Source organism: Ochotona princeps, chromosome 3 (genome assembly GCF_030435755.1).
Source record: "Ochotona princeps isolate mOchPri1 chromosome 3, mOchPri1.hap1, whole genome shotgun sequence".
Taxonomy (NCBI): Eukaryota; Metazoa; Chordata; class Mammalia; order Lagomorpha; family Ochotonidae; genus Ochotona; species Ochotona princeps.
This window is the reverse complement of record NC_080834.1, coordinates 100228003-100246852: the sequence shown is the minus strand read 5'-3', so window position 1 is coordinate 100246852 and position 18850 is coordinate 100228003. Positions and strand designations below refer to the sequence as shown.

Genomic DNA, 18850 nt, shown 5'->3' with positions numbered 1-18850 from the left:
AAGATGATTTACCTAGGAAAGTATATAAGGCAGGACAAAGAGATGTCGAACATTTCAAAGACTGGATTTAGGAGTAGAACCATCAAAATTAAGTAACAGCTGCTGGAGAACTGGGACAACAAGAATTGTATTCCAAAAGCCAAGAGAAGAAGGAGTTTGAAGACAGAGAAAGTAACCAACAACACCAAACCCTAAAGAGAGTTCAAACTGGATATGACTAAGAAGCTGGCAAGGAGTTTCAGAGGAGTGGAGAAGCCAGAGTGAGCTGTGGTTGAAGAAGTGGAGGTACCACTCCTTTTACAAAGGAGGATGGAATTTCTCTAAGAGAACCTGTACAGATACTCTGTACAGATAATGAAATTTGTACTACTTAATGGTAACATGCAGTAGCACATAAGTGAAAGTAAAGGACAAGTGATGGGAGAGTTGCAAAAGAAAGGAGTCTCTCTGTAGCCTTCAAGTAATACCTACATAAAATAGGTTTCTGCCATCATATTCATAATAGCCTACTTATTCATCTCCTAAAGAGGATAATATTAATCCTATATATAAATGTATTTTACAGTGTGAAATGAATTGGTTCTCTCAAAAATCAGGTGTAAAATGCATCCCATTATCCCCTTCTCTTGCTTATTATTCAGCTTCCTATTTGAAGCACTAGATGGCCCAATCTACTAGACAGATTCCTGCCACCCACATGGCAGACCAAATGGGCCTTCACTTTTGGAAGTCATATAATTAAATGAATTAAGTCTTTAAAGGAGTGATGGGACACTTAGGCTGCAATCTAATTTCACTCAGGTCATGTCTTTACAAATAAGGTTAGCAAGGTTAGTAATAAATGACTTATTCTAACTTTATAACCCATAACCAACCCTTGGCCTGTAGTTTAATCCTATGAGATGTGCAGGGTGGATATTATTAGCCCCATATGATCTCAGAACATTCTGTCTTCTACAAGGGGATTCTGATTGGAAAAATGAGTGTTCCCCCCCCCCCCATCTTTTGAGGGGCACTAACGGATTTAGAAAAATTATAGAAGACCTAAAAATCAATTAGTCTGGAAACTGTCTACCTTTCTTGGATTTTTTTGTTCTTTTAAAGATTTATTTATTGAATTTGGAAGGCAGAGTAACGGATAGTTGGAAAGGCTATCTTCCATCCACAGGTTCACTTCCCAAATGGCAGTGCCAGGGTTGGGCCAGGCTGGAGCCAGGAACTCAAGCTAGATCTCCTTTGTGGGTGACAGGAGCCTAAGTCCTTGGGCCATCACCTGCTTCCTGTCAGGAGCATTAGCAGGCAGATGGACACGAAGCCAACAGAGGCAGAATCAATTCCAGGCACTAATGTGTGGTAAGGGGCATCTTTAGCGCCAGCTTATTTGTTGTATCACAGCACCCGCCCCTAGCTTTTTTAGTAATTTCAGGAACCTTGATCTTTCAACACTATTAAATCTAGCCCTCAGGCCTTGATGGACTACATAAAAATCATGAATACACTTATAAAATAAGATTTTATGTTTTCTGGCCTTTTAAAAATTACTAGGAGTGAAAGTTCATACTTTCTAAAAGAAGATGTAATTACGTATTCTAAAGGCAGATTTACATAGAGAAGGAGAAGGAACAAAGAGCAGGAGATCTTCTATTTGCTGGTTTACTCCTGGAATAGCCACAAGCTGGAGTTGGGCTGGTCCAACGCCAGGAGCTAGAACTTCTCCCAGGTCTCCCATGTAGGTGCAGGAGCTCAAGCACTTGGGCTATCTTCTACTGTTTTCCCAGATCATTAGAAGGGAGCTGGATTAGAAGCAGTTCAGCCAGGACTCAAACTAGTACCCACATGGGATGCTACTGCCATAAGTGGAGGTTTTACTAACTATGCCACAGCGCCTGCCTCCTATTTCTTTTAAAAAGATTACCTTTAACTAGTTAGGTAACTTTGAAGGCAAAATAAACTATCCTGCTAATAAAAAGAAATATTGTGGGGTTTTGGGGGTGGTAATTTATCCAACATTATATCTAATTTATAAAAAGTTCAGGCTTTCAAGTATTCAAGTTTTCTTAAAGTAGGTCAGACTTACAATATGTACATAACTAATAATTATTAAGCATTTTCTATGTATCAAATATTATATTGGGTACTTAAAAGATTTTTGATGGTTTCAATAGCAAAACTGGTAAACACTACGTATCAGCATTTTCATTTTGCATGAGAAATTTTAAATCTTCTAGATCCAAACTAGCATATATATTTTGCAAACAAGTAATTTTACAATATGGTGAATTTTATTAACATTCCATAAGAACACTACTCAAAATCAAAGCAGGAGAGCAAGAGTTTGGACTAGCTGCTAAGATCACCACATCCCACATAGAAACGTCCAGATTTGATTCCTGACCACTGTAGGCATTTGGGGAGTGAATAGGCTAATAGGAGCCTTCTCTCTGTCTCCCTCCCAGTCTCTCAAATAAATGAAAAATGGTTTACAAAACCCTAAAAAGGTGGTTTGTGACTTATATAACAGTAAATCTGTTTTTAAAAAGTGGAGATGGGGGCCTAGGGCAACAGCCTAGTGGCTAAAATCCTCACCTTGTATGTGCCATGGTCCCAAATGGGTGCTGATTTGTATCTCTGCTACTCCACTTCCTTTTATCTCCCTGCTGGTGGCACAAGAAATCAGTCAAGGACTGCCCAGGGCTTTGTGACTCTGCACCCATGTGGGAGACCCGGAAAAAGCTCCTGGCTCCTGGCTTCAAATCAGCTCAGCTCCGGCCACTGCGGCCACTTTGGGAGTGAACCAGCAGATGGAAGATTTTTCTGTCTCTCCTCTCTGTATATCTGACTTTCCAATGAAAATTAACAAATCTTAAAAAAATGGCCATGGTATGGGAAAATTATTAAAATAACATTAGCCTCACAGCAATATGAAGATTGAACACTACTGAAATGCACAATTAAAATGGTTAAGATGATACATTTAATGCTGTGTGTTTATTTGCTACAATCTTTACAAAACCCAATAATTATACCAGCAGTTAGAAAAATATTTAAAAGATTCTTTGTGTAACATTTTCTGTAACTGGCATTTCTTCCTTATCCACAATAATATATATTAATAGTACTCCTTTATTCCACTTAATAATATTATTTCCATTATAAAAGCATGCAGATTATTTTCCAGTTTAGAAATTAAGATGTTTTACAAAAACAATTATAAAAAAGAAAAACAGCATTATACTTAGATTCTACTTCTAAACAAAATTTATCAACTTTTCTACAGTAATACAATTCTCAAATATGTTGAGAAATGTATAGTTGTAAAGATCCTCTGTGGCACCCCATAGCTCCTAGTCTTCCCTAGGCAAGACATTCTAACCACTTATATAAAAAAGTACAGTGAGAGAAACAGAGAGAGAGTTTTCCATCCACTGGTTCACTTCTCAAGTGGCCGTAACAATCAGGGCTAGGCCAAAGCCAGGAACTAAGAATTCCATCCAGGTCTCGCACAAGGGTGACTAGAACCCAGGTAGTACTTGGGCCATCACCCATTGCCTTTGTAGGGGCATTATCAGAAAGATGGATTGGAAGCCAAGCAGAACTGATCCTCTGATAAGGGATGAAGGTATCACAAACAGTGCCTTAATCTGCTACATTACAACACTGGCCAAAGAAATAAATTCTAAGTTATAAAAAGCCACATGAAGACTATACATACAGGAGACTACAGAAAAATATATTTCAAAAAATTTCATTATGTTTTTTAAGTCTTCTCACCTGCGTGGTCTAGTCCTTGGGGACATCATTTCATTCCCAAGTATGTGGTACCGTCTTGCTTCATGCAATAACTGATAACACTCTGGAGAATTCTGGATCAATTGGTCCACCTCAACTGTTTGAACAAAGTAGTTGGGATGCAACAGAGGAAGTCTCACGTGGGTCAGTAGCTCATGCAGCAGTGGTCTTCTCAGATCAACAGCACGATAGACCCAACGCATGACGGCTTCAAACACCATCTCTTCTTTACCAATAACGAGTTCATCACTACAAATGTAATCAATAAGTTCATCTTTGTCAAGTTCAAGGAATTCTTCGTGTTGAGACACATCCTCAAAAGTCTGTAACGCAAACGTTTTGCATTTTGTGAAGAGTGTCTTGAGTGAGTGGGTATCAGCAAAGCGCTGGATTCCTAAGCAATTACAAGGATCAAGTTGCTCCTCCAAGAATTTGGCACATGCATCCCGGAGAACACTGATCTGAAAGAGGCTTGATGTTTCAAAGAGATACTGCACATTTTCTGTGGTGATCTTCACCTTTCCAGTATAAACATACTGCAAAAAACATTCCATTGCTTCAGCTAAAATCCCATTGATTTCAACCAACATTTCTCGGCTTTCTCTGTGGTCATTACAAAACATAGCTCGAAAGTAGCTACTACAGGCGGACAGAACAGCTCGATGGCATGGAAATTCTCTCCCTTCCACACAAATGATAACATCTGTGAATAAGCGGCTGTCTCGGAATTCATTAAATATCTGCAGTATATTTTCTGCATGGGATGATCCTGAAGAGAAGTCAAAAAACTCATGACCTGTCAGAGATTTAGGGTCCATTTCAAAAACTTTACGTTTCGTTGCTGGGGAATCACGCATCCCAAGATCCTCTCTGTTTAGTCTGCGTCCCAATATTAGGACCATTGTTACATCAGTTGACTATATAATTGCTGAGAAATGACTGTTAGGAGTCTTCTTTATGCAGCTAAAAGGAAAAAAAACACAAAAAAGCCCAAAACATTTCAATATGTAAAAAATTTAGGATTCAAATTATATAATTTTATTTTTATGTAGACACTGCAACAAAACCATACACTATATCTCAGAGTGCTAACTCAAATTTGCATTTCCACAATTAGAACATCAGGGGTATCCTCAAGAGAACTTCAGCTCCCCAGCAGAAAAGATATTATGGATTTTGTGGATTGCTGATTGCTAATAACTCTCTATCTCACCTGATCTATTATAGATTATGTCAGAATGGTGAAAGAATTTGACTCCAGTTAGAATGCAAATATTATTATCTCATTTAAAAAATACTTATCTTTTTGACAAGCAGTTAACAGAGAGATTCCTACTCATCTGGCCACAATACTCAAGGCTAGGCCAAGATGAAGCCAGCAGTCAGGAACTCCATCTGGATCTCCCACATGGGTAGCAGGGGCCCAAACACTAGGGCCACGTAGCACTGCTTTCCTCAGTATAAGGGGCTGCCTAGCAAGTGGAGCAGTCAGTATTTTAATTGGTGCTCCAATATAGGATGCTGGCTTTGCAGGGAGTAGCCTAACCTGCTGTGCCAGAGCACTGGCACACTATAACAGTGACTATCTTAATATAACCTTACTAGAAAGAAATTTAGGGGCCCGGCGGCGTGGCCTAGCGGCTAAAGTCCTCACCTTGAACGCCCCGGGATCCCATTTGGGTGCCGGTTCTAATCCCGGCTGCTCCACTTCCCATCCAGCTCCCTGCTTGTGGCCTGGGAAAGCAGTCGAGGACGGCCCAAAGCTTTGGGACCCTGCACCCGCGTGGGAGACCCGGAAGAGGTTCCTGGTTCCCGGCATCGGATTGGCGCATACCGGCCCATTGCGGCTCACTTGGGGAGTGAAACATAGGATGGAAGATCTTCCTCTCTGTCTCTCCTCCTCTCTGTATATCCGGCTTTCCAATAACAATAAAATCTTTAAAAAATAAATAAAAAAAATAAAAAATAAAAATATGGGGCTAGGCATCTGGCTGAATGGTTGGCAAAGTGCATCCCACAGTGGACTGGCTGACTTCAATGTCTGCCTCTGGTTCCTAACTCTGGCTTCCTGCTGTTGTGGACCATGGGAAGCAATGGTGATGGCAAGTGGTGGAGTTCCTGCTCTCAGCCTCAGCCTTGACCAAAGCCTAGCTATTGTAGGGATTTGGACAGTATTCTGGCACATGAGGGCTTTTTGTCTTTCAAATAAAAATATAAAAGTTAATCTTTACATGCACATTGTTGGGCCACCAAATCCCTCCTAGTAATCTAAGGAAATAAACAGGAATTTATGGGAAGACTTACCTACACAGGTACTCAATACTACATTGATAGACAACACTTAAACAACGTAAATGCCCTACAACAGATTAAACCACTGTACATTTTCAGTATGGAACAGCCTATGCTGCTATTTAGAAATATACAGCCTATTTAATGACATGGGCAATTATTAATCAGACAGTAAGTGAAGAAAGATCACAAAATATATGCTAATAAAATTACATATCAATGCATCTAGAAATAGATAATAAAAGGAAAACAGAAAAAGTAATTTATCTCCTCCAGTTTCCCCAAACCTTCATACATGAATATGCAAGACTCCATTTAAATACGTTGAAAATTTTAAAATATGTGATACCTAGGCTTTGCTCCCTTTTACCATTTAAAATCATCTCAACCCCCTGCAGGAAGGATGATGAATGACAGACTGAGGCACTTAGATAACAGCAATCAGTTCTCTTTCGTGCCATTTGAAGGGGGTTTGTCTACTCTTCTGCCACTTCCCCAGAAGCTGTACATGACCTAAATATTCTCCTCTTCCTGCAATACCCACATCCCACAGGATCATTGGTTTGAGGTCCAATTGCTCCATTTGCTATCCAGCTCCCTGTTGGATCTGGGAAAAAGTTTCATCTGGGAAAGCAGCAGATGATAACCCAAGTACCAGGGCTCCTGCCACCCACATGGGAGACCCAGATGGAATTCCGGGATCCTGCCTTCCACCTTGCCTAGCTCTAGCTGTTGCAGCTATTTGGGGAGTAAACCAGCCAGTGGAAGACCTCTATCACTCTGCCTTTCTTTCTTTTTTTTTTTTTTTAATATCAGTCAATTTATTTGAAAGTCAGAGTTACAAACAGAGAGGACAGGGAGGGAAGTTTATTTCCCAAATGGTCACTAAAAGCCAGAGCTGAACCATGCTAAGGCAAGCAACTTTATCCAGGTCTCCCAGAGGTGTGGTGTGGAGGTGTCCTAACACTGGGACCTTTTTTTTTTTGCTGCTTTCCCCACATCATTAGCATAGAGCTGGATGGGAAGTGAAGTCGTCACACGCCAACCAGCACCAAAATGGGATGTTCCCATCACAAACAATGGCTTTAACTTGTTATGCTCAAAATGCCAGCCCTGGGTCACTTTGTCTTTCAAAATAAATACATAAGTATTTAAAATACATATATAAGCAAATATAATTGTGACACAGAACATTCACACAAACATAAATAACCATATGAAGTAGCACAGAAAGTATGCAACATTGGTATAGATTGCAATGTTCTACTTTAAAAGTCCATTTTCCTTTTGAACCTCATAAGACACGTTGGCACATACTTTACCTGAGGTCTAGGCGATGATTTTTTTTTTTTTTTTTTTTTTTGCAGAGATAAGTTTATTTGAGAAGTGACCAGGTGAATGGGGAGAAGAGGGAAGGGGAAAGAATTTTCCATTAGAAATGCAGGAAGTGATGTGCCTTTCAAAAGCAGAGAGGGAGAGCTTTTACTAGGCAATGATTTTACTGCAGCAACATAACACTTTAATTTCTAGGTAGATGACTTAGTAGATTCAAGCGTGGTTAGACTGACATACCAATGACTGACTGCAAAAGTTACCTAAGAGCTGGAAATGCTAATATCCTCCTCTGTTTCTCCTTCATCTTTTCAGGAACTTTATTTTTTGAACTACACACAGACTTGAAAAGAATGACCTTCCTTAAGAGATTCTTCAGGTCAATGGTACTCCAGGATTTATTTCCAACTGCATAACACAAATGTTGTAAACCTGGATTTTGAGTGCTGTGTTAAATTTGGAATTACATGTTTCTGGTCTATATCCCTCCAAGAAAGTAGAGAAAACCTATTTTAGTGCCTTTAAACTGGAGAATAACACAGAGAAACTAAGGCTCCTAGAAAGGAACATAAAGGAACAGGATATATTGTATTTAGTACCAAATGATTGTGACAGTGCTTGCCTTTGTGATCTTAAGGATAGAAGTGCTCCTTGATACTCTAATCGGCTAAAGTGACTCCTGGTTAACAAAAAGAAAACAGCTTAAATTACCTAATACCAATGTACAGATAGTTTATAAATATTAGAAATGTACCTTTTAAACATTTGCTTGATTAAAGCCTCAGTCAAAATATTTGTGTTAATTTCCACACCTAAAAGAAATGGAGAATAGCAACATACAAATCAGACACTAATCACTTCCTTAGAGTTGGCATTTTTATTAGTATATTGAATAAATTTTCAATAAACTCTAGTTTCGGACTAGACTTTCATTTTTTACATAGAAAAACCATTAATAAATAAATAACACTTCTTTAGCAAATAATTTCATGCTATTTTACAAATTAGCTTCCTTATGTACTGATTTTCTTACTTGACAATTTTCTCATGCAGTAAAATTTCTTGAGTAAGAGTAAATTGCCGGAGTCCAGCTCCAGCCGAGGTTCGGAGCTCGGGAAGGGTGCGTGGATGAGGCGTAAAGAGAGAAAGAAAGGAGACGGACCACCAGATTCCTTGATCGTAGTGGACCAAGCGAGAAAGCTGTCCGCTTTATTTATACAGAAGCAGTACAAAGTTTTTCTTAGGGGCATATTGACACAGCTTCAGGGGGGCACAATTTACAACTTCCTGAGGAAGGATTGAGGAAGGATTCCACATTCCTTGCTTATCTTGGCTTGCCAGTCTTCATCTGCTCTCCTCAGGTCTGGGCTATAACCTAGGCGCCATCTGCATCAACCAGACCCCTATCTTGTATGAGTTAAAAGGACTGGGGCCTTGTTCTATGGGGATCAGGATTATTGACATTAGTTGGCCATAGGTCTGTAAGCTCACAGTTTGTTAACCAAACAAGTAAAGCAAGGGTAAAAACGGCGGAAAGAATTGCAGTTAGCAATGAGCTAAGTTACTCTATTTAAGTTTCAACTCTACAATGGATGAGCGAGTGTTTCCAAAGACAATTCTACAAATTGTTTCAGTATTAGGCAAGGCATTATCCATTCCAACGTTGCAACCAAGAGTTTCTCAGTAGACAACACCTCTTATGCAGTAATACACTCCTAATACAATTCTTGTTCTACAACTTATCTATCACTAAATGGGAGAAATACATCAAGAGAGAAAAAACATGAAGATCTAAAACAAAAAGTTATAAACATTACATTCCTCCACAACTGCAGGCTTTACAACTTCATAAATGATCAAACAATAATCAAAAATATCTCTTTATGATGTTAGTGAAATCACCCTGTATTTCCTCTAGCTAAAAATTTATGAAAACAACTAAAACAGCTACATTTTCTATATTCTAAAGAATTGCAAGGACAGGCTAACCTTTAAGACCACAGTAACTATATTTTTTGCCTTAGCAGGATAGGCTTCAGGGTTACAGTAGCTATATTCTTCGTCATAGCAGTATGGCCTTTAGGGTCATAGTAACTATATTCTTTGTCATAGCAGAATGACCTTTAGGGTCACAGTAACAGGATAACTTTTAGGGTTCCTCTTATCAAGCCATTCCCCAGAAAGCATGATAAATATCTGGGCCAGATTTTATGGCAATGGGTAAACAGCACAGACTTAATTATACTCCTGTGTGTAGTTAAAGGCCCACTCACCAGGACATCCTCAGTAACATTAACTCTTAAGCTCACGTTGGTTGTAAAAGCCATCTCACAGGGGCAGACAATGCCTCAATAGATTACATAGTGGGGTGGTTGAGAGTCCATGCGAGGGGGAGTGAAAACTGCGTCAAGGTGGTCAGAGATGAATCCACTTAGCCCTGCTAAGCAGCTGGTAGCTCCCCGGGCCCTGCCAGTCAGGGAGCTGTTCTCTTCACACCTTCGTGTTATACACACCTACTGCATGGCCTCCATCAGTAAATAAATATTCATGTCAACAGCAAGATAAAGGTGGCTCTGAGATGAAGTGTATCCTGGAATAATTCTGCACTGGCTATTTAATGTCCTGAACTGATGTTTCACTGGAACTTGGAGCCTTAGGGTAATTCTAAGACTTGGTTTACCAGTATTACAAAAAAAAAAAGAAAAAAAAGAAAAAAGAAAAAAAAAAAGCCCAGTTTAGTCAGTATGTATTATATAACTGTGGAATTAATTAGAGAAAATTCTCAACAATTCTGGATACTTTGAAAAATAATTCATTTTTAAAAATCCTTAGTTCTCTAGATTTTCTGTACGGAATCCGTAAGCTTATGAAATAATTATATTATTTTATCATATAAATACACATTTCTTTTGCATTGTTGAGTTTTATAGACTTAATGCCAATGGAAATCAACTCATTCTGCACAATTCCTTTTTTTGGTGGAAAGAGAGAAGAAGAATGTGTAATAGAAAATACAGAGCCTTGAGCTGTGCACAGAATAGCAACAGTATTTAAACACAAGTGATTCTGGTTTCTGGCCCAGATAACTATAAATAGAACTTGTAAATTCTTAACAAGTTTCAGGAGAATTCAGAAGTTTGGTCCCAAACTCAAGTACAAATTACTTTTTTTTTTAAACATAAATGTACACAAATATCTCTATATTCAGATTGTGATATAAGGAGAGTATTATTTTGTGTTTCCTAACTTTGAAATGCCAGTGTAACTTACATATGTCATTGCATCTAGGCAAAGTTGGGGCATTTTTAGTCCAAGCTAACTGAATGTTTTTCACAGTGGGATGGTAAGCTCCTGAATCAATGCAAGGAAAGTCAACTCAAGAAACATTTCCAGAGAGCCCAGTCTGTGTTGGGTACTGGGCGGCAAACAGTGGGTTCAGATTCAAATTGAAGATTCTGCAGGGTTGGATGAGATCAGATTAAACTCCAAAGCTGATGTTAAAATAGATTAAAATTATCAACATTTCTCCCACAAAAAACCCACACAGGTGCAAACTGCAATAAAGCCTGTCATAGTACATTTGGTCTAGAATTACATTTTGCAAATATCAAAGGAGATTGGGCAAGGTGTTTCAAACTGGGTTAGTTCCTGCAGGTTTTTTAAAGCAATACATACCAGCCTAATAGCAAAGGCAAGGGACAGATGAGGTCAGGGTACAAAGTCTAGAGGAGATATACAAAATTAGAATCCGTCTACCACATAACTATACTGTAGCAAGCTTGTATTATTCCTTCAGGATGCAGGGATCCTACACAAGAAGGTGATGATCAGCCTTACAGTTAGTATGAGGGGCTTTGAAAGATTAATCCATAGCAGAAAACAAAAGAAGCCAATAAAGTACTGACTAGCATGGTCCCTGCAACTTGTACAAGTGATGGACACATGCTATGTACTACATCACACCATTTTCTCGAATTTAACCTTGAATGAAGACCAACCCAGCAAGGAGAAGAATAGTTAACCAAGAAGAGGTGTGTCCTTAGAAAGTAGCTCAAAAGAAGGAAAGCCAGAAAATAACTGCAACATAGTAAATCTTTTATTTTAAAAATAACCAGAAATTTACATTTAATAAGCAACCATGCCAAACCAAGCACATGCTATAAACTTTAGTTATTTTGATCCTATTGTCTCAGAGCAATTTATTTGATCACTTTTATAATATTACAAATTTACATGGTAGTATTTGAAGCAATGCTTCCTGATTTTACATACATAATACTTAAGTCCAGTCTTCAAGTTATTTTAAACATTTCTAACTTCTAATTTGAAGCACCACAATCATATTTACCCACCATATCAGAAACAAATTAAAACCTGAGTTTCCCTGGTTACAATGATAGAAGCTAATGACTATCTTACGTTTCCTAGACCTTCAGACAGGCAACACAGTCCGTGACTTTGATGACAGAAACAGAAATGAAAGAGGTATCAGGTGGTGAAAATTCCAGGAGCTTAAACAATGTGCCAAATAGTGTGGCTCTAAAAATAAAAAGAACACTATTTCCTCCTAAGTTACAAGAAAAACATTCAAATTTTCCCACAATGCATGTCTTCCTCACCTTAAAACTCACCCCTACTGATTCTTTCCAACCCCTCAAGGAGGAAGAAAAAAAGAATGGTTACTCATCAGTCATTACAAGCATCAAGCTGCGCTCCTTAGTCATGTTTCTACACTTGGCACGGAAAACGTAACGCCCTTTGGCTTTAACCTGCTAACTAACATGTACTTTCCTATCAGTATTTGTTGTAATGTGTTAAACGACCTATAGATGGGCCCAGCATGGTAGCCTAGTGGCTAAAGTCCTTGCCTTGCATGCACTGGGTTCCCATAAGAGTTCCGGTTCGCAACCCAGCCAGCTCCCTGCTTGTGGCCTGGGAAAGCAGTGGAGCATGGCTCAAAGTTTTAGGACCTTGTACCAACGTGGGAGACCTGGAAGAAGTGCGGGGCTCCTGTCTTCGCATCGTCTCAGCTCCAACCATTGCAGTCACTTGGGGAGTGACTCAGTGGACAGATTTTTCTGTCTCTGTCATTCCTGCTCTCTGTAAATCTGACTTTGCAATAAAGAAAATCTTAAGAAAAAGACCTACAGATATACAGTCATGTTTTCTGTTAGCTAAATTGTTTTTGTTTCTTTTACTTCAATTTAGTTCAATCTCCCACTATCCCACTAGGTGCTCAGTCACTTAAACAAGTTTGGGATCAGTGTTCTAAATGACTTCCCTATGTATAAAAGTATTTGTAAGTCAGTGATTTTCATTTACTCTAAGATATCCACAAATTATTTGCAGGAATAACTTTTTAGAAGCTAAAATAAAGATTAGAGCCTAATCACTTTTACAATATTAATTTTAGTTGTCTTTAAGATATGCCAAATTCTGGGGCCCGGCGGCGTGGCCTAGCAGCTAAAGTCCTCGCCTTGAAAGCCCCGGGATCCCATATGGGCGCCGGTTCTAATCCCGGCAGCTCCACTTCCCATCCAGCTCCCTGCTTGTGGCCTGGGAAAGCAGTCAAGGACGGCCCAATGCATTGGGACCCTGCACCCGCGTGGGAGACCCGGAGGAGGTTCCAGGTTCCCGGCATCGGATCGGCGCGCATCGGCCCGTTGCGGCTCACTTGGGGAGTGAATCATCGGACGGAAGATCTTCCTCTCTGTCTCTCCTCCTCTGTGTATATCTGGCTATAATAAAATGAATAAATCTTAAAAAAAAACAAAAAGAAAGTAAGAACTCTCTTAGCTCAAGGTCTTTTTTTAAAAAAAAAAAAGATATGCCAAATTCTGGAAAATTATAGCTCTTGGGTAATGATGAATTTAAGCAGAATGGCAAATTCTTTAATTTAGTAAAGTTAGTTTAGGGAATGGATATTTGGCTTAGCTGTTATGTGTCCATCCCACATTAGAGAAACCTAAGGCTGGAGTTCCAGCTCTTGACCATGGGCTGTTGCAGACAAGGGAGATGGCTTGGGTAACTGGGTTCCTGTCATCCACATATGGAAGTACTGCTATTCTAGGCTCCAGTTTTGGGGTCCTAGCATTGTGGAAAGCTGGTGAGTGAAGCATGATAGGAACATGCATACTCCCTTCATATCTCAAACAATACTGCCTTTTAAAATAAAGTTAGTTCAGGTGCTGTGCTTTTAGACTGGTACCTTTTAAATAAGAACAGTTGTCAAGCAGCCTCACACCTGACAACAGAAACAAAATCACACAAAATGTATCCTTCATGTTTGTCTCTGTGAGGGTATTTTATTAAGAGTCTATATACCTGAAGAAAGCTGTCCCAAATTTCTGGGTGAAAGTATAGGCAAAAATCCATGTGGTCACTTATTTGATAAACAGCAATATTTATTTTTCACAGGCTTCCCCTTTGGGCTTTAATGAAACAGCAGAAAAACAAGGAAGCTCAAATAAATAAATAAATAAATAAAAGCTGACTGAAAAAGCATTAAGGTTTCAACAACTTGGACAACAGCCAGGCAAGCTTTAAGTTCGAGCTCACAATCAGCCAGTCAGCCTTAACCCAGAATATTCTCAGAGAGTAAGTTACAGGCTTTGACTAAATGGGCCTTTATCAAGGGACGGTTTTAATGGTTAACAAGGCTAGACAGTGCTATTTGGTGCTTATCGGCCTATTTAGTGAGCTCTACACAACTGGGGGAGCAGTTCTGCTCATTACCGGGCCATGTTCGTTCTCCATTTGAATTTTAAAAACATATTAAGATTGCATAACCAATAAGAACTGTTCATAAATTCCTGCTTGACCCAGGGAAGCTCAAAATTGCTCCTACAAAAATACATTGGGTCTCCACGGAGTTCCTATGGACTCACAGGAAAAAAAAAACCGGATAAAACCCAAGTACCCAATTAACTCAGGAGGTCAGGAAAATAACTTTCACCATCCTATGGCTAAACAATGACTGATCTTAGAGCTTTGATTACTGCCACCTTAATTTACAATTTAAAAACACAACTGCAATTCACTTATAATAAAAGTTCTGAATTGCCATATCGATTCTACTAAAATCCTCCAAACAAGGGAAGTGTGTGAGCTGGACTCCTCCAGACAAGGAAAGGACTCATCTAAGCCGTGGTACAGAGGAATCTTTAACACTTGGAAAAATTTCTTCAAACTTTAAAAAAACAAAAATGTAGAGCTCCATCCAAGTCTAAGCTTTAGCCCATAACAGGCAGATCTTAAACCCATTTTACAAAGCTCATAGAAGCCAATCCCTTAGCTGGCAGACTCAGTCTGAAGCTGGCAAATCCCAGGACGTGATTCTTAAAATCAGGCATTAAAATCCACCGAAATTAATTGACTAGTCACCGCCTGAGGGTGGGCATGTGGGCCTCCTATAAACCTGGTGTCACAGTCCCTAGTTGGCCTCGTAACACCTCGGTGGATCGGACCGGCAAGAATCAACACGCAAGAGGAGAATTTCCTCTGCACAAGCAAATAACGCGACACAAGTCAAAGACTGCAGATCTTCCGGGGCGCCGGAGGACGGGCACAGCCTACGGCCTCCGAGCAGCCCAGTTCAACCCTCCTCCGCGGGATCCCGCCAAAGCCAAGGCGCTCGCCGACCCCCGAGACCCCGGCTAGGCCGGCGCGTCCTCCAGATCACCTTCAAGGGGGCTGGAGGCCCGGCAGCAGGCAGGACCACCCAGCATGGACACGGCCGCCAGTCACAGCCCAGAGCTTGCCCGTCGGGCCCGCCCACGAGCCGCCGTGGGCGCCCAATCCCGGACGCGTTAACAGTCTGCCCCGAGGTGTCCAGAAGTCGGAGGAGGAGGGGGGGGGCGGGGACAAGACAGACTAAATTAAGAAACCAGGCTCTGGAGTGGAGGGAAGGTGGGGAGGTTAGGCGGGGACTCGGCCCGCGGAACACCCGCTCCCCCGCCTGCCCGGCTCCCCGGGGACGGCCGTGGCAGGCAAGGCTCCCGGCGCGAGGCCGGTCGCGTTCGTGGTAAACAAAGGCTCGCTGGGGGCGGGGGTAACGGTCAGGTGACAGCGCCGAGCACATTTCGCAATCACTTAACGGGGCTTTTCTGGCTCCCGGCCTGGGGGACCCCCGGTGACCCCGTCATGCCCCCGTCCTGTCACTCCCAGACAGGAACTACGGGTAGCCCCCCACCCAAACGGAAAGGCTGGGTTGGTCTCTGTCGCGCTCCGACGTTTTCCAGAGATAAAGTGCCGCGTCCGCAGCGCATCAGCTCAAGCAGGACCGCCTCCCCAGCCCCAACCCCCCAGCTTACCCCTGATTCCCCAGAGACGGAGGTGACCGCACCTGCTGGCCCCCACCCTCCCCACCCCCAGCTCGGCGGCCACCCCGCCCCAACCCGCCCCTGGCAAGGCCGCGGTTCCGGGCCCGCAAGTGCCAGGAGGCGGGGGTGCCCTCCCTCAGGACTGCCGCCACCTAGCCGGGGCTGAGGACCCCTCCAAGCGAGCCCCCGGAGTTCCCTGGCTTCCCCAAATGGCCCCTGCCGCCCCCCTCGCCGCAGCCTGCCCTCAGATCCCCTTCTCCCGCTGCGAGAGGCCGGCGGCCGCTGGCTTCTCTCCCCACAGACACCCTCCTGGGGCTGTGGGCACCCGGCCGTCTCGCCGCCCCCGGAGAGCCCAGGATCGGGCCGGTTCCTCGCCTTTCGGCTGGACCCGGTGCTGTCATCCCCGGGTACCTCTCGGCTAAGGCTGCAAGAAGCGGCCGGTAGCGGCGGTGGCAGCGGGCGGCAGCGGCGGCCAGCCCCGCGGTCCCTCAAGCAGCCGGCGGCGCAGCGCTTTCTCCAGCGCCGGCGTCTCCTCCAGCCAACAGTCTCCGCCGCAGCTCACAACAAAGGAAACATGTGACCGACTGGGCCAAAACCACCGCGTCAGCGACCAAGGCCAATCGGGAGGGCGCCCCTCGCCCAGCGGCACTCTGGGAGACGTAGTTCCCGCTGCCCCGAGGCCAGGTCACCTGGACTCCCCGCTGTAGGGACGGATGTGTCCGAGCGTGACAGGGCCATTATCGAAGCCTGCTGACTGGAAGATGTTAGGTAAACGCACCCTATGCGAGGGCGCAAGCGAGAAAACCCGCGACGTGTGCCCTCTTGGCACCTCCACGTTCGGAGGCGCAAGCACGTGAGCAGGAACTTGTAGGAATTCTAGAAGTTGGAATGAGGCTTAGAGAACTTTTTATTTGGTCCTTTCTGTGCTAGGCCGTCAGGAAATTTGAGGGGTTGAAGGGACTAGAACCGCGTTCTCTGGAAGGCACCTGGTGAATGACCTTTCTTTGCAAATCTGTTAATATCCCTGAGACCAAATTCGAGGTTAGCTTTTTAATTGGCAGATCGATTCCATGAAGGATATTATTTTATCATTCCCCCCCAATCATTTTTTTTTGCAGGGATGAATGTACTTCCGGTTTCTTTGCATGCATTTAACTTGTTTGGGATTTTTTTATATAAAAATTAATAGCTCTGTGTTCTGTGCTTCATGAATGTAGTGATGCCTCTAAGGAAAGGCCTGTGTTGGTACTTGTGTTTAAATTAAAGACTTATTAGTTTATTTGAAAGGAAGAGTGACAGTGGGGGAAAGAAAAAGAGAGCTTCCATCTCTTGGTTCACATGGGTCCGCAGTTCGCCTCAACAGCCAGTGCTGAGCCAGGCTGAAGCCAGGAACCAGCATGGCATGCTGATCTCTGACATGGATAGCAAGCACCCAGGCACACCAGCCATCCTCTACTGACTTCCCAGACATGTTATCAGGAAGCTGAATCAGAAGCCGAGTCTGGCAGGACTTGAACCTGCACTCCAATAGGAGAAGTCTGGCTAGTAAGTACCTTGGTGGCCCCACAATGCTGATCCCCTGTATGTATGTCTCTCCCCACCCATTTTCTTCCCTGTGGCTGTTGGTTGCCTTTTCAACCTCCTTTTCCATCTCTTCCTCAAAGAGCTGGCTGTTTATTACCCAATTGCAATGGAGGAAGTTTCCTCAGTCATCTTAAGGTTCTGGCTAGGCCTGAAAGAAAATTGTTTGCTCTTTTCATGTCTAGTGCCCACAGGCAGCAGCCCAGCGTCTCTCCTGCAGCTTTTCCATCAAGCAAGGTGCTTCCCAGTTGATGCTGTTCCTTTCCCTACCTTGGGTGCTAGACACCACAGAGGCAGGAAGTTCTGATACCTTTCCTTAACCATCATAGGGGTCATAGCTGATATGCCTCTAGCAAGGTAGTTTTACATGACGCACGATCCTGAAGAAATGACGATGCAAAGACCAAGGAACACTGAGTTGAATAAGGAATGGACAGTTGAATGTAGAAATGTAAGTGGACGAAAGGCTCTGGAAACACAGGGTGTTCCCAAAAGTGTTTGGAAGTTGTTATTTAAAAAAGTATTGATGCAAAAAGCCTTTGAAATCCATATGTACAAAAAGTTTTCCAAAAAATTCACCAAATTGTGCATAATGGAAAAACAATTATATCGATATAAATTTACCTCTCAATTTTACTTTTGAGGAATTCTTTTAGACTGAAGCAAGAAAGCCAGGAAGGTCTGTCTTCTAATCTTGGTCTCTCCATATAATGTTCCTCCCTTGGAGGAACAGGACCCCTCTGGAGAGAGGTTTATAGGCCTACTATTGGAAAGATAGGTCAGAGAATTTTGTCCCGGTCAGCCCCAGCTCCTTCATAGAGAGGTAAGGGAGGGTTAATATTTCTAGGTTTTATGGCTTTCTGTAGGAAGAGAGGTTCTAGTCTCTGACTAGTCCTGGCAGAGAATTCTGGTTTGTGATTGCTTCCAGAGAGAAAAAGGGTGGGAGACAAACTGGCAGGATAAAGTCAGAGGGAGATTTTGCTTCTGAGACCTTGCAATCTCCTTTCGTTTAGAGGACTCTGAAGTGCCCTACTTCGGAGTGCTGTGTTCTAAATCCGAACTCGGGCACACAGGTAGCCCTTTTACATACATCCTTTAACTCTCCTAGTAACCTGTTAATAGAGATGATATCCCACTTTTTGGGAGCTCATCTACAAAGATGATAACCAGTAGTTTACACATAACTTTTTTTTTTTTTTTAAGAAAAGCTTGTTTGAACTAGGTGTTGTGGCACAGTGGATTAAGACATTGCTCGGAGTATCTGTATCCACCTCTGCTTCCTATTCAATTTCCTGTTAGTGCACCTGAGAGGCAGCATATAATGATGGTTAAAGTACATAAAGTTCCAGTTACCCATGTGGAAGACCTGAATAGAGTGCCTGGCTCCTGGCTTCAGTCAGGCCCACCCCTGGCTATGGTTATCATTTGGGAAGTGAATCAGTGGATGGAAGATACCACTCTGACTTTCAAATAAATCACTTAAAATAAATATATTCAAATAATATAGGTACAAAGATATGTTTTTTTACATTTTA

General features: G+C 42.3%; 2 protein-coding genes across 6 annotated transcripts in view; one reads left to right on the top strand and one right to left on the bottom strand.

Moving 5' to 3' along the window:
• KLHL24 (kelch like family member 24) overlaps positions 1-16268 on the bottom strand; it is a 40659-nt gene extending 24391 nt beyond the window's left edge. The window contains exons 1-3 of one of the 3 annotated variants that reach the window (XM_058662148.1): positions 16146-16268; positions 8168-8225; positions 3772-4752 (exon numbers count right to left, since the gene is read on the bottom strand). In XM_058662148.1, coding sequence (XP_058518131.1) covers positions 3772-4691 — 920 coding nt within the window. In that variant the 5' untranslated portion in view covers positions 4692-4752; positions 8168-8225; positions 16146-16268. Of the gene's footprint in view, positions 1-3771; positions 4753-8167; positions 8226-15094; positions 15705-16145 lie in introns of those variants that run through there. The other 2 variants (XM_058662149.1, XM_058662150.1) reach the window with 2 other exon arrangements.
• A 94-nt stretch (positions 16269-16362) lies between these two features.
• The window catches only part of KLHL6 (kelch like family member 6), a 139235-nt gene continuing 136747 nt past the window's right edge, over positions 16363-18850 (top strand). For 2 of the 3 annotated variants that reach the window (XM_058662146.1, XM_058662145.1), the window contains exon 1: positions 16363-16502. The gene's annotated coding sequence lies outside the window, so the exon portion shown is untranslated. The remainder of the gene's footprint in view (positions 16503-18850) is intronic. The other variant, XM_058662147.1, reaches the window with a different exon arrangement.